The 17,144-nt window shown below is 38.5% G+C and overlaps 1 protein-coding gene across 2 annotated transcripts in view; it reads right to left on the bottom strand.

The window, feature by feature from the left end:
* Positions 1 to 17,144, bottom strand: part of slc8a1b (solute carrier family 8 member 1b) — a 129,701-nt gene that overhangs the window by 25,114 nt on the left and 87,443 nt on the right. The window contains exons 5-6 of one of the 2 annotated variants that reach the window (XM_035663650.1): positions 13,739 to 13,845; positions 2,244 to 2,389 (exon numbers count right to left, since the gene is read on the bottom strand). In XM_035663650.1, the coding sequence (XP_035519543.1) occupies positions 2,244 to 2,389; positions 13,739 to 13,845 (253 nt within the window). Of the gene's footprint in view, positions 1 to 2,243; positions 2,390 to 13,289; positions 13,400 to 13,738; positions 13,846 to 17,144 lie in introns of both variants that reach the window. The other variant, XM_035663649.1, reaches the window with a different exon arrangement.

Raw genomic sequence — 17,144 nt, 5'->3', positions numbered from 1 at the left:
TATTTCTTTGTTGTTTTCTTCAAAAGGAAGAAAGTATGACATATTGAGAAAACACACTCATGCATGCATGAGCACACACACATCACACACTAATTAGCACAGCGGTGGGGATTGCTCTTTCCTTTTCTCTCCACTTCAGAGGGAAACTGGGATGCTAATTGTGTTGAATGGAGCTTAGGGGTGTAAATAGTGCCTCTCTGCTACTGTGGACACACACATGCACGCACGCACGCACGCACGCACACACAACCAGCTTTTCTCCGCCTATTGTATGAGGAGTGTTTATTTAACCGTACACAGCTAGGTTTTCATAACACCGTCTTTGTCATTCTGTGTAATGCTGTTATTTTTACCTCCTTTGCTTTGGTTCTCTCTCAGATCATTACTTTAGACTCAGCTGAACTGGTGTGAAATACATTATGTGCTTATGTATCTCCGTGCACGTGTCTCTTCAGAAGCGCACACATGTGAAACTCTTAGGGTGGGTGAATGTCACCAGTATGCTGAGCTATAATAATGACCAAGCTGAGGGCAACAAATGACCATAGATGACCCATAATTCATTGCACTATGATACATCTCTCCCCATCCTATCTCTCTTTCTCAATCATATTATTGTCATTTTCTTTCAAGTCTTTTCTCTCTGAACAAAAACTTTTCAAAACTTAAAAATGGTGATGAGGAATGCATTTCAATAAACATTTGTTGCATTAAAACAGATTTATTTTGGATTTATTTAAATAATACTGCAAAGTTAAATGCATTTATTCAATAATTGCAGCAATTTGGGGTTTTGTTCTGGCTATAGTGAAGATTGGGAAAAATATTTTCATTAAACATGTCATACCTGCTCTCCCCCCCTTATCTCTTTGAACTCCCAAGTAAACTTTCTATTAATGCAACTTCTTTTTTTCTCCTTCAGTCTGTTATGTCAGACACTCCCGCACTGTTACTCTCCACTATCCGCCGATGGGCAGTACTTCAGATAACTATAGGATCCTGTTCTATGCCTGCAAACACACACATACACACACACAATTTAATGTACAAAACTACTTGACAACATATAGCATTCTGTCAAGTGGCAGGCTATTACTGGGTGTTATTAACTGTCCATCTAGAGTGAGCGTGTAGGTGGAGCGGCAGCAAAGAACATGCATTAGCACGCACACACATACACACACACACACAAGCATACAAAATGTAACATGCATGGTAATTACATCCACGCTTGTCTTAAGAGCCTGCGTGGGAGAGGAAGAGCAAGGACACACAGACAATGATTTCACAATTCTTTCCCGTATGTACTGGAAAGGTTTGTGAGTGTGTGAGTAAAATATGCGAGCGAGGTGATTTTGTGTTGTTTGTGTCTGTGTATGTGTGCCTTTTGATTCATCAGTAACATACATTGTTAATATTGTAGTTATCGCTGCAATTAAATCCAGTATTGCTGTCAGTTGTAGAACTTCCTTGACGTGTGCTGTGTCTTAGTGATGTCTCAGTGTTTCCATCCCCAGCAATGATGAATAATGTTTACTGATGTGAACTGTATTGAAACACACTACCTTTGTGTACCAAAATAATTAATAATAATTAATCGATTAATAATAATAGGTTATTATTTGATTTCTTAATAAAACCAGACTGTTTAACTAAAAATGTGCATAGAGTTGTCAAGCTCACAGTGTGGTGGCTCCATCCAAAAATGGTTACTGAAAACAACCGAGTGGCTGTTCCCTTTATTATGAATAACTTCGAGCCTTGCTATAATTTAAACAGGTGAATTACACAAAAATTTATTCAGGTATCATGAAATTTACTGTTGAGCCCAAAAATTTATTTTATACCAGGCTGTAAACATGTTTATTTCTGCCATAATAATGGGGCCTTGATCACTTCTGTAACCAGTGTCAAGTGGCTGTTGGAGGAATTGAAGATTTTTTTTAATTTTGGCTTCATTTGCCAGTTACGGAGGTTGCCACTTGATTAAAACAGAAAAGGGTGAAGTGCAGGTCGTCATAAAATTGAATTTTGGAGTAAATTTACTAAATGTGCCACTACAATACTGATATTTTTGGAGACTCAAATATAATGAGAAGTACCAACATAGACATGCCAGTGCTTAGGCAAAGCAAGATTTCACATTATAAGATGCGCTCTTGCCCTCTTTGGACTGATCAACCTCCGATCAGACTTTCTTTTATCTGACCACATACACACAAAAACACATTCCAGTGCCTTACCTTGAACTCATATGATTCCTCTATGATGACCTCCAGTTTGACGTGGTCTCCCAGCATGGGACGGCCCATCTCAGCAATACGCCGCTCCTCTTCATCTTTTCCCGCCAGCGGCTCTTCTTCCTCCTCCTCTTCCTTCTGCTGTTCCTCTGAAAACATCACAAGACAACAACCAAAAGCAGCGTTAGAACAGCAGATGGCAGCAGGCCTTGCAGACTTACTTTTACTTCATTTTAGCATTAATACAGTTTCCGAGGGAGTCCAGAGTGCATAAATCTTAAACTAACAATAAAATACCAAAACTGTTAAAAACATATAAAGCAGGCCAATGAGATTTTGATGTGGTGGTATTGGGTAATAATGAGACAGAATATAGAGTAGAGTAGAAAGTGAAACTCTAAATGAAGAGTATCAAAGAAAAATGCTCAACCAAAGATGCTGAACTCCTTGTGACACTCAGATAATATGTGTAATCTCCTCAGGTTTCAACAAACTCTTGAGACATTTGTATTAAACATTTAAACCCTCTCAGCAGCCCAAAATAATTGTCAATTTGTACCCGCTGATATGGATTCACTACCGTGGGAATCATACATTTTAATGTGTAATGACACCATCCATCTGGCAATTCTTTAAAACTCTGGAGTTCAGTGCTGAAATAAATAAAGCTCTTTATTCAAAATCTTCACAATCAAACCATTATCATCTAACATTCTAGGTTTTGGGTGAAGCAGCATTGTTAGCGCAGCTGTGATATACAGTATGTTATTTTCTGGTGACAGTGAAAACTGTGAACTCTGAACTAAACTGAAATAAAGGATTCAAATAAATCATCTCTAGCATCCACATTTTTGTTAAATTAATATCTAGATGTGTCTGTGGTTTCAACCTATATAATCAATTACAAAAACATGAATGAAAATGTACTCCCAGTTCCTCTATAATCCCATTATTCCTGTCTGTGTTTCTCACGCACGCCCTGCCTCCCTTTCACCCCTTTCTTCTTCTTCTTTTCCCCTTTTCTTTATGGTGTGTGTCAGTAATTGAGATTCAGTATAGAGCCTGAACTCACTGCTGGGATCAGAAAGAGAGAGAGAAAGTGAGAGAGATCTACAGAGAAACCTAAAAGAGAGAGAAAGGCCATGATCACATTTTCCACCAGGGAATAGTTATCCATGCCTTCCATTATAGTGCAGTGCATTGTGGGTCTGCATCAGCTGATTGGTCATTTTTCCCCCCCAGTTGAGTTACAGCATGGAGCGTATAGCTTACTCACACACACTCACACACACACATGCATGCAAATTTCTGCCAGGAGCACTTTCGTCAAACTTCAACACTCATATAAGCAATGTCATAAGCAAGAAGCAGTTTGGCATTGTGGCGTCCATGAAGCACGAAAGCTGAAGGGAAAAAGAACAGCAACCGAACAACTGCAATCAAACTGCATGTTTTTTTTCTGCTATAGCACACATGTCCTATGCTTTGAGAAAACATCTGTGCAAATGTATATTTTGTGCTTTTTTTTTTTTTTTTTGCATTTTGTTTAATGCATGGTTAAAGCTGGTTTCCAGTTGGAGAGCCGGTATGTCAATGGATAACTTGTTTCCATACAGCCAATCAAATGGCTTCATTTAAAGCCATTTTTACCTAAAGAAGCTATGTCACTGTTACAGACAGCAGCCTGCTACAGACAAGAGACAACATTATTAGTTTCCTTCATAATGGAACTTTATTATAAAGATTTCTGTTTGACTTTAAACTGGCAACCATTCATATTTCAGTAAAAGGTAGGTTTATTCTATTGTAAAACACAAAAAGCTGCACATGGTTGAAGACTCTACAGACGCTGCGTTGATTGGCTTGATGAGTTGCACCTGTTCTGGCTGCTAACAGAATCCATTAAAGCTGAATCAAAGCAGAGCCGAATCGAGTCTGAACCACGTTTATATTGTTGTCTAAATCAACAGGTTCAGCCATTTAAGTTCTGAAATTACTGATTCAGATAAACAACAGGCTTGCAGGCAACATATTTGTCTCTCGCTTTTGGAGCGTACTGTATACGTACACAGCTTATTAATAATCATTCTTCATTATGATGGGATGCATCAAGGTTATAGAGCATTTGAAGAGACCACCTGATTTGACAGCGATTTTAATCAGCAGAGACAGTGGTAGTAGTATAGACAATGTTACAAACACAGTGACAATCAAAAAGCTGTTTTTGCTCTGAAAATCACTTTAAAAATATCATTTTCACTTAAACTGCTTGGCCAGACTTATATCTCACATGCCCTTTGTGGTTCTTCAATTCACAATTAATTAATTTACACACACACATGCACAATTACACACTGTGTAATGGTGATTTAATGAACTCAATTAACAGCCCACACTAAGTCTAATGTGGGATGAACATGACTGGGCAGTATCCTTGTTAGCTGTACTCCCTCCTTGAGTGTGTGTGTGTGTTTAAATGGACCTGACAGAGGTTGAATGTTGCAGGGTGAGATGCTGCTTCCTGTCAAAGTTTGCTGTCTGTACCATTTATCATTTTGATTTTTTCCCCCCCTCTGGTGTCCTTCTCTCTGCTCCTTTGCAGCTCAATTCAATTAAATACGACTGAATGTGTTTTACAGCCAGAGAACATCTACAGAAATATTGCTGAAATGTCTGAATACGCAGGGAACTCAGCATTAAAGTATAATTACATTTATTTTCAAATTGGGCCTGTTTTGTTCTTTTCTACTTTTATTCCTAGTAACAGTCGATACTGTATCTTTAAATAGGCGGACAAAAAATGCGGGAAGGACATAATCTACTTCTATCCCAAAATATCTGTCCCTCTGTTACATAACTGTTAACCCCTACTCCTTCTCTTTTAATCTTTATTTTCCTTTTGATCTACCTTCTGTCTTCTCATCCGCTTTGTCACTGCTTCTCAGTATTAAAACCTCCAATTTGTATTCCTCCATCTCTCTCTGCCTTCCTCTCTAATTCCTTCTTTCCCTCTTTCCTGATATAGTTTCAATTCAAATGAGCTTCGGCAAACTGCCAGAGCAAGCCAACAAAGAGTGCATTACTTATTCAGTTAGCAACCTTGACAACACAGCTGTCAAATTAATACTGCTGCCTTGGTATTTTCACTGCGAACAAATGACTACATGTGGGGACAACAGACCTTTTTCACAGCAGCCTTTTTGACTAGTAAATAGAGAGTAGGGTAAAAACGGGTCTTACCAATGATATTAATTAAGGTTATAATCCATTCTGGTCAAACAGAGTCAGGGTGCGGCTCACTGGAAAGGCTCTACTACACTAAATGGAACCGAACCTTAACAACAATCATCAACACCTTTGATTGCCCTCAAAATGGCTGCTGTGAAAAAGGTCTGTATTGATATACATTTTTATTACACATTTTTTCATTAGTTTTCTAGTCCATTCTTCCTCCATGAGCACCTTTATATGTTGGTTAGACATCCTAATATCTTGGTCTTCATCCTGATAGGCGCAAATCTTCAAATCACTAAATTCACATTAATTAATAAATTAAATTAATGATCTCTTTGTCACTCTTAACCCTCCTTCTTTATATTCATCCAGTCTGACTGTGGGATAAGAACATGCATGCACTGTTTTCTTGGTATAAATAAATCTAAATATATAATATATAAATAACATCCGGATTTAATAAATTATCAGTGGTTTATGAAAAAATGAAGTTGTGCCAACAAACGAGTGAGTTCTGAAAATGTAGCTGTGATTCTTCCAGTTTGCTGTCCTAAAATCCAAAGACTAATCTGTAAGCAGATCCTTCATTTTAGAGAATCTGAGAGTTTTATATTTGAGTGTCATGTTTTCGCCTCTGCCATTTTCTAACGTTCTCTAAAGATATTTGGTGAAGCTGATGTCTAGCACCTTATTTGTTTGTTTATGTACTATTCTGGTTGAATTCAAACAAATGCTCAACTATTTCTTTTAGCCTGTTTGAGGTAATTTTTATTATATAAAATAAATAAAATTATGTTGTTCTTTTCTCACAAAATCAATCTTTGTTATCTTAAATTAATATGGTTTATCACATTAAATTCCACAGATTTTAATTCTAGATCACTGCTGAAAACTGTAACAAAGTATGTATATATATGCATATCAGATATGAAAGTGGCTGCTCACAATAATTAGATTATAGTTTGATTAATGATTTAGGACCCATTTTTTCATTCCTCACTCAACTATTTCTGCCATTTTCTTTGAAAAATGCCTTCCAGTAGAGACCGTTTAAAATGTACACCATTCTCCCCATATTTAAAAGTTGCATTTCTGAACAATTAGAAACACAAAAGACACTCAAAGGCAAAGCTTTGAATATGAAATTAAATTGTTGTTAAATTGTAACATATTCATTGATAGGTTGAAATTACGTGTTTTTTTCTTGTTGTTCTCATTTGGCACACAATCAAACATAGTTACACATTTTTGAGGAAAAATTGAGTTGTTTTTTGTGTGTGTATTTGTCTGGATGAAACATGGGTCAATATGTGCTGACAAGAAGCTGTGTGTTTGTGTGTGTGTGTGTGTAGTGTGTATGTGGGCTTTCACACCTCGTCATGCTTTGAGTCCCTAGTTCCACACAAGTGATGGAAGACGACAGGGATAGGAGGAGGGAGTATGAAGGACTGGAGAAGAGGCTCCATAGATGGAGGGAAAAAAGTAAAGAGAGGAGAGGAGAGGAGATGATTTTAACACATTGTCATGTTTGATGGATTGGGGTTCCATCAGAGGAAGACGAGGGAAAAGTAAGAGGGGTTTGGAGGTATCTTTGAAAACTGTCGACATATAAAGATAAGAGGAGGAGCAGAGGGGAGAAACTTCTGCACTGTGTCACGGAGGAGATGGAAAGAAAGAGAGAAAGAAGACAGTCGGGAGACAGGAGAAGACATGGTATTTGACGGGATTAAACAGTACAGCAGGGGACATGGCAAGGAGAAGGAAGAGGAGGTGGAGGAGGAAGAAGAAGCTGTTACACTGTCACACTTTTTGGAGAGTCCCATAGGAGGAGACAGAATAGGAGCAGGAGGAGAAAACACGAGTGGAACTTTTAACTAGTACTGTCTGTCAGGGGAGGAGAGGAGAAAAAAAGGAAAGAAAGACGTAATGACAGGGAAGAAGAGAACAGAGGACAGAAACTTCTTTTGTATCAATATAAAGAAAAGGAGGTGGCAGATGAGAAAAAGAGAAGAAAGGGGAAGCACAGGGTACAAAGAAAGAGGTCAGAGGATGACAATAGCAGAAGGCAGAGAAGTGGAGGGAAGAAGAGGAATAAAAGATGGATGAGCAAAAAAGAGGAGGAAGCTGAGATAGAGGAGAGAAGAATGATGATGTTGATGAGGAGGAAGAAAAACTGTCAATCCCTGATTGAATTGATAAATCTACAATATTATCAATTTAATGGTCTGTGTCATCATCTACTTGTTTATTTAAACTATATTTACACTTAAGTTACTATAATAATGATTCTAAACTGATGATATATAAACATTTTCAATGGTCGATCACTCATTGCTAATGTAAATTGTACTCACTTATTTCTGCACATGCAAACATAAGTGAGTAAAGATGCAAATAAATTAATTTACATTGTTTTGTGATTTGTACTGATTAATGACAGACTTAATGATACTGTTTCACAACACCTCATTAAAATGTATTAATGTTGTTTACTACTGTAAACATCATAACAGAGGGTTCAATGAGTTTGTATGGAGATTATGGAGATTTAATGTATATTCTGATGGTTAAACTAAATATGGAAAGACTTTGGTGAACACACACACACAAACCCACATGTGGACACCAACTGGCATGATAAACAACATGTCTCCATTTAATTTATGTTGGCACATGTGCAGTCTTAATGCCAAGGTTAATAATTATGTTATGTACTAATTGCATAACTAAGCACACACCCACACACACGCTGACACACAAGGACATAAGGAAAAGGAGGAGGAGAGGAGAGGACATTGCTGCCTGACAAAATCTGTGACATATTCACGCACAGGCACACATATCCAACTTTGCGATGGTCACATGTTGCAATGTATGTTAATCTACAGTGTATATTTTTTGTGTCCGTTTGTGTGTGTGTCCATTGTGTGTGACACAAGGTCATTGCCCTCCACAGGGTGCGTGTGTTTTCAGCTGCTTTCCCTCTCAGCACTGTTCCTTCCCCCATGTTGCACAGTCTCCCAGCCGGATGACTGACGGAGGTTGACTAGCTGCAGTGAACTCTCCATTGCCTCCCGCTGTCCTGAGGCTCCTCTGGACCAAATCAAAAAAACCTGCAATATCACAGGGTCATCTTGAAACTTCTAAAGCCTCCAGTGGATTCAGATTTTACCTCCAGAAAAAAACTCCTACATGAAAGAAGTGACTGAGGAAGTCAGAGATGGATTTTATTTCTTTAAAGAAGAAACATCCACCCTATGCACCCTCAACAGCACTGCTAAATGACTGCATCTGCCTGCACTACATCTAGCACCAACTGCACAAACAAACAAAAGCTAGATACAGGTTTACACCTGCTCTCTGGGGGTTGTTAAGATGGCATTGGAGGACATAAAGAAAAACTCCAAACAGAAATAGAGGAGGATGAAATAGGTTAATGGAAAAATAAATCACAAGCCTATTCATTCTCTCATGAACAAATGGGAAGTTGTAGCAGCTATGGCTATATTTTCTCATTAATTATTTGTGGGGAAGCAGCTTTGGGAGATAAAATGGTAAGAATTATCTTAAAAGGATACAAATGCTCTGCAGCAGGGACTACTTTCCAGTGGAAGTAATAGTTGTAAAGCTCAAACCAAAAGAAAAACTGATTAGCATACCCATAAGCGGATTTTGGTATCTGTGTTAGATGACTAACACGCCGACTGGCCAAACGCTTGGTACATTTGCTTGAATTAGAAGATTTTAGTAGTTGTCGAAGTACTTTTCAAAAAGACGTTGAACCTTCTACCTGCTTACTCTAAAAGTCACTCTGCATAATGGAAATGGAGTTTTTAAGCTGCATGATATCACATAAACGGCAACAGCCCTCAACTGGCCATTCAGCGCTGCTATCAGTAAAAGCCTTGTTACTCATTCACACCTTTCCAGTTTTCAGTAAAGTCAAACAGCTACATGAGAAGTGACTGAACTACAATGGTTCCCTTTCCATCTTTCTAACTGCGCAATGTGTAACTTCTCATATCAGTATAGCAAATGTCAGATCCAGTGCTTGTTTAGTCAGTACATTAATCCTGTCAACCTCTGTTGCTTACAGCAAAAAGAAGCAATAAAATTGAAACAACCAAAACAACTGGAAAATAAAATCAGGCTTTTATCTCTGGCTGAGAGGCACTTGAAGTGCCGGTTTGATAGAAGATGAAACGGGACCTTGCTGGATTCCAATAACAAAAGCTGGCTGTTTTCTCAGTATTACACAGCCTGAATGTTAAAGCTATTTTCTGGAATTTATATGTAAAGGTACAATTTACACATTAATCAACAGAGTGAACGTGTCTCTTTTGGTCGGGTTTCAGCCACTCTCTCTGTGGCAGGATGCTTAAAAGCCTATTTGAAATTTGTGGTCCTGTGCCAAAATGCATTGAGAAAATCAATTCTATGTTCCAGAGTCTCTTTGCTGTGCTCTCTGTGTGAAAAGAGTTAATTTACTGAAAGCACATCCTTAGCGCTAATAGAGAACTAGAGATAGAAAAACATGAAAATCCCAGTCGGAACACAGACTGCTATCACTTCAGTGTCCATTTACAGATTCCTCTGTCGCAGCTATAAAAGGCAAATATGTTATATAGATAAAATATGTCCGTCCAACTGTAAGAGCTAACAATGTTGTGGGTGTGGCTCTATTGGCATATGATATTCATAGGTATGTTTTTATTAGTGTAAAATCACCAATTTATTAAAAGTATCTTTTAGCATTAATCATTAACTGTAAGGATAAATATGTGTTGCTATGTACAAACTGTTTACATATAAAAAGCTGTGGTGAAATTAATTTAGTTCATGACTGGTTGTTTACTCTTTACACAGTAATTGCAAACTATGGTATTGATTAGTATACTAATTTGTGAACCATCACAATTACTTTTACTATTACAAGTACATGATCATAACCATGGGTTCACTGTCACCCAAATTCTAAAACTTAGTCCCCCAGCCACCATCAAATAGAAGACTGGACTCAAAACACACATACACAGACGACACAAACACATGTATCAGTAAGCGAGTACATGATGATAAGTATGTCTACGTACAGTACACACACATACAGAACATGCACAAATACACATTGACATGGACACACACTCATGAGCCGAGAACATGAAGATCAGTGCACGGCTAATTGAGCGCAGAGATAACCACTGCATCGGTTCATAAAACACACAAACACACTGCAGCCCCCTTAACTGTGTATGTTCGTCTGTGTGTCGGTCTCTCTCTTTCCCGGAGGTGTGTTTGATCTCATGACTGTGATAATGTGATATCCAGCCCTTGTCTTTGATCCCCTCATCACTATAAACACTGCTGATGCCTGGTAAACACACGCTGCCATTAACACACTGATTGCACTGCTCTGTCTATGTGTGTGTGTGTGTGTGTGTATAAAACAGAGACAGAGATAGAGGTACTTTTAAAGACCCAGTAGGCTTAAAGTATAGTTTAAGGGCATAAAAGGCTTTTTAGATAATGACCTGGAAACACAGGGAAGGACTGGTTTACCACGTCACATTAACATACATTTGGTTTGTGGGTCATTTCAGTTAAAACACTAATATTTTTAAAGATAAACTGCTATTTGCTTCAAAATTATATTTACATTTGTTCGTGTGTGTATGTGTTTGAGAGGCAGTAAAAATCAAGTGGAAAATCTCCTGCGTTTACAACTCTATATTACATTAAATCATAATAAATGGAGGGATATGAGTAACTCAGATGAGATAATGTATTAACACAGTGGAAAACAGATGCACAGATGTGGCATCTTACTGTTGACACACAAACACACACAAACACACACACACACAACTACACACACAGGCCACTTCTGAAAACACTAACATACACCATGTTTCAAAATGATCAGTACATGTGTAACTTAAATTAAAATAATCATAACCTCATTATTTTCTGAACATTTTTTTTATATAAAATGTATTGTATAATAATATATAATGCACAGTAAAGAGACAATGGGGACCTGGTCAGATTTGAATAGTCTTTACTGTCTTCATTGGACCAATTTGTACAATTTATCTGACGATGTGTTACATAATGGTGTAACTAAACCATTAGCTCTAGAAACAGGAAGATTTAATTGGTCTCTCTGAAGAAGAAAGGCTTTAATTGTTGCATGATTCAGATGAGACTGAAGACAATGTGCATTTTATCCATTATGTCTCTTTATATTGTGATTTAGGCTATATTTCTTATTTAAATATTCTTTATTTGACGGCCATCCTTTGGCTCTTTGTTTGCTATGCCACTCCTGTAACAACCAACTTGTTGTCAGCTTTGTGACAATGCATTTTTCAGATAATCTAATGAAGTTTTAATAGTTTCCCCAATCTTATTATTGTAGAACCTTTCTTTGTTTTATTCTTTCTTTTTATGTAGGTATTACTGCTGATAATATTGCATAAAACCCATTATACCCACAACACTCAGCAGTTTCATGACAATGTTTTCTCTTATGCTATTTGTCTAAAACTCTGCATACACACTATATCACTGTGTGATATCCCTGTGCTATGGGTGTTAATTACTTCCCTATTGACACAGGAGACTAAATAAACTTGAAACTTTGACTTAGGGACATTTTTGGTGGAATACTGCTCACATCATACTCACAATGAATACCCTCTTGGGCATTATCTCTATATGTCTTTTTTCATGCCAACAATCCACCATCGAGTTGCGTGTGAGCACTTTGAAAAGAGCAGTGACATTTTCAAACACCAGCAGAGAACAGATCTCAACGCATGAAAAGCTCTTGGCTGGATGAGGGGGAAACAAGATAAGAACAGGTCACAGAAAGGAAAAGGAGGAGAAAGGAGAGGACAGGTGTGATCCCCACTGAGTTTTCTGTACAGACCTCTGAGGAGAAACAGAGGAAGAAAAGTAGAAAAAAAAGAAAGAAAAACAGAAGGGAGCAGCAGAATTGCTCCAGTGTGTGTTCAACCTGAATCCCGAATCAACAGGCCTGTTTAAACATAAGCGATTAGGGAGCAGCACTGCATTTTGTCACTTCAGAAATATGGTATAAGAGCGACTGATGCTTTGATTCTATTTCTTGCAGCTTTGCCAGCTGTTAAGTGCTGTATGTCTTGCCAACTTTAAAGTGCTCTTGTCTGGTCAATTGTATTAGGCTTTGCATAAAATAAATGTGATTCAAATTGCACTAAGTCCACTCAGACGAATATCACACCTACTCTGTAATGTCATCTAACCAGTAATGTCCTAGTTGTCTCTTGCCTTTGTCTCCATTTTTGGAGATTTGTGGCAGTTCTGTGCTGCACTTCCATGAAATTGCCCATCAATCAAACAGTAGAGGCAGTCTATTGTTGAAGTTTTGGTCTTTAAAATATTAACTCTGTACAGTATCTAGTAATACTAATCCTTATAGTGTCCTTTTTAGTTAGTACACAAGAAATGAACACACTTAACTGTTTTATACTAACAGGAAATGACAAGACTTGCACTGTCTAATGTCAATCTGTCAATATGTGTATTTTAAGAATGCATCAAAACAGTGGGAACACACTAGAACACGGCTTAGAATTAGTTGCCCTATGTATTATCAGGACACACTTCCGTTGACAACACAGCAACGGCATTAGCAAATCAGTCATGAACTGACTGTGGTGTGACTTAATGTTGTGTTGTATCAATAAAGTTAATACAAAGTTAATGGCCTGTTGATTCAGGATTCTCTAAAACCTCATGAGGTGCATTCTCAGTGTTGATTGGCCGTCACACCTGTCCATTCCTTCCCGCTGCGTCTCCATTGGGGCGTTTCAAGTAGAACGTAGAAGGAGGACTGCTTATTGTACTCTTCCCGGTCTAAGATCCTAACGGTTATGGTCTTCCTGTATGGGACACACACATACACACACACATAGAGGGAGGAGGTGAATGCATGCATGATAAACAAATGACATGGCAAGGTATGTACACAAAAAAAACAAATCCAAAAAAAACACACGCGCGCACACACACATATACGAGGTGGAGAGGTGGATGTGGTGAGATGAGTGTGACCCACAACCTGCTGCATGTTCACTGTCATAGTAAGGACACATCAGGGTGTACAGTAGCAAAAATCTAAATCTCCTCCTGCCCCCATGTGTCAAGAACATGCAGCCTCTGTGGACACCGTGGTGGACACTCTGGGGTCACAGGGTCACAGGGGTCACCCCCTTCCTGACCTTTGGTGTCGTTGCTCTCCACCAGGCGAGGCTCTCCGATCTCTATGTAGAAGGTTTTGTTCTTCTCGTACTCCTCGTCGTCGATTACTTTCACCTTGATGGTTTTACTGAAGAGGAGGAGGGAGGGGGAGGAAGGAAAAGAGGAGGGCAGAAGAGAAGGCAGAAAAAGTGAGGAAAGGACAGGCTGGAAACTGGAAAACCAAGAGGAAACAGAAAAAAAGCAGCGTTTGGATTTCCCACAAGCACCTAAAGCTCAAGACACAAAGGCATTTTTTTTACCTCCAACAACGTCTAGTTATCAGGTAGCATTAAAAAAAACTACTCTACTGCTCTGCGTCCTCTGCTGTTTTTGAGGCTGTTTTACCTTTAAGCAGGAAAAAAGAAAAGTTTGTACATTTTCACCTCATCTAACCATAACATCTGATGTCAGATTAATCTTTGGTGTTATCGGAACAGCTCACATTTGTCTGACAAGATTGATCTGATAAACTCCTCGCTCTGCCAGCCTGCAGTCCTGATCAAGGCTCAATTCAATCTGCCGCTCCAGCCTGATATCAGCCTTACAAAAAAAAAACGTTGTCACTTTGATGGTAAAAGCTAAATGAAGGCTGAAAGTGGCTGGAGAGTTTATCAACTCCATTAATCATTTTGGCAGATGAACAATCATGAATTTGGAAACTTTGAGGATCCTGCAGCAGGTTTGCCATTTCAGTACTTTAGCAAACTTTGCTTTCCATTTTCTAAGACTATTTGACAATATACTCCCATGCAGTGGACAATTGTATGTGTCTAGTTTCTTAAAAGTTACATTTATAAATAAGATTATTTCAATTTTGATGCTTGTAGGAAACCAGGAAAATTCACTGTAAATTCAGCCTATCCAATAATTCAATTTTCATCAAATATCTACTGTACAAAGCAGCAGTTAAAGGTTAGCCTATTCAGCCTATAAAAAAATAATTAAAAAGGAGCACTTTAATGTTCTGTTCACGTTGTTGGCTGAATTTAAAAGTGAATTGAAAAGTACGATAGTCTTTAAAGTTGTACAGAAAAAGCATGTTGACAAGTCTGAGACATTAGAAGAATCATCTGAGACCAGATGCAATGAAAAAAGAAACTGAGAAAGAAAATAACAATGAAGAAGGAGCGATGATTTTAACAGAAAGATATGTCTGCTGCTGCATATGAACACCTTCAACACCTTCTGTTAATTCCCTCAACAATACACAGTAAAGAAACCAATCTAACCAGCTCTGGTGGTATTGACTGAAGCCAAGAGAAACCAGTCAGAAATCAGTACAGTGAGTACAATGAACATGCCGATATGCCACGACTGAAACAGCACATACACTAAGCACCATAACAACACATAGATATTTATGTTCCTGTTGTCGTTTTCCTTCTAAACCTTCCGATGTCTGATTAAGTGAGCAGCAATAAACCAGCCTGTAAACTGTAACATCATTCTGTCGATGCACAAAGACAAGCCAGTGATTTCTTTCTCTGAAGCTGAATAGCTCCTATTATTGACCAGCCAAATGCTCCAGTAAGACTCAGTATGGAGAGAGAGTGTGTGTGACTGTGTTTTTTTGTGTGTATTTATTGTGGCACTTGGCCTCAGTCATATTTGGCAGGGAAGCTAATATCTGAGGTCACAGGGCTATGAAGCAGGACACGGTGTGCGTATACAGTATGTGTGTGTGTGTGAGTGAGTGCCTGCGGGCGCGTGCATATGTGTGAATGTGTGTGTTTATCTGTGTTTCCAGTCTGGAACAAAACCCATATTCTGATCCAAATCCACTACAGGCAATAACAAAGACATCGTAGAGAATATTCATGAACTGGCCTATAGGGTGGGAAATGGGAACACACAAAAACACAGACACACAAGCTTACATAAGCCTTTATCGCCAATCACAGACCTACAACCTGTTTGGAATCGTTAGCAGGCGTTGTGTTTGCAGCACTACATTTGAATCCACACTCTCTAAACTGGGTAGAGGTTTAAGTGAGTAAAGTACCTAAGTGTACTTTGTACAGTACACAAATAAATCTACATTTTGTACTTCTTACCTTGGCATCCTCAGCATGCCACCTTGATGACAGAGGACATAAAGCAGCCTGCTAATAATCTAATTATACGCAGAAGCATCACAGGTTAATCAGCTACATAATACAAACACAGTAGAGGGTAAACCATTAAAATAACACACACACACACACGCACATGCAAATTTCATGGGGTTAACTCATTACACTTGAGGGATTAACCCATTTATCATTGTCCCGTAATACCAGATGGAGCGCAGTTTTCACCTTCTGGCCTCGAGGAGCTCAGATCCAACAGGCTGTCAAGTTAGAACTCATACATCAGAAGTGATGGAGTAGAACCTTACCCTGCCTCAAGATGGAGCCATTGAGCAAGGCACTTAACCACCCCAGTGGAAAGGCTAAGGGAAAAGCAGTGTTTATATTCCCACAGGGAATATAAACACTTAATACAAGGCCTATTACCAATGGTGTAGAAGTACAAGGGCAACTTTTATGTTTGTGGAATTTACCTCTCACACTTCTTTCATTTGTATGCAATAAATAAGTGTGCTGATTGGCTCCCTCTCTGAGTGGGTGTCCCTCCTGAGCAGCTACATGCACCTCTTGATTTTGCACCCTAATTGCTATCAAGGCTTAAAAGCCCACAGCAGCCTCCATAATTCTCATCTTAACAGAGGAAAAAATGGTAGAGTAAAACCAAGCAAGCCTTGTTTAAAATTACAATTCCAAATTGCTGATTCATGTGACCGATATTTCCAGATGACAAGACTTTAACTTTTAATATTTTTACAAATTACAGACATGAGAACACAGATGACTTAAATTAACACAAATTACAGACCCAAAGCAACAGTAGTCCCATGTGAATTTTGGGCTGTATTTCCCTTGAAAAAACAAAAACATTTCCATCAAATCAGCTACAGAACACATGTTTTTGTATCATTAACCTAATTTATTAAAGCCTCCGTAAAACATTTTTGCAACGATGGCTATCTGACAGAGGAACTTTAATAGCTGTCTGCCTGCCTGGAAAGAAACTAAAAATGATGATTTAACTCCATATAAGTGTAACGACAAGGAATCAGTTTTGTACAGACAGACTGGTGGACTTCCCCCAGTTCAGGAATGGTGACTCCTCTGTTGAAGCTGCCAAACCTCACAGATGACCAGCTCGCTGGAAAAACACACACATGCTTACACACATATTCACCCATTCTTGTACAGCCGGACAGTGCCTCAATGCAGATATCAACAACTAACTGTTACCATCTTTATCTGCGCCCCTCTTTTCTCTCTCTTTTGTGTTTCACACTAAACACACACTCAAATACGTGAGCGCACACACACACACACA

Source organism: Morone saxatilis, unplaced genomic scaffold, assembly GCF_004916995.1.
Source record: "Morone saxatilis isolate NCDOM2014 unplaced genomic scaffold, NCSU_SB_2.0 Contig19, whole genome shotgun sequence".
Lineage (NCBI taxonomy): Eukaryota > Metazoa > Chordata > Actinopteri > Moronidae > Morone > Morone saxatilis.
This window is presented reverse-complemented; position numbering and strand designations above follow the sequence as displayed.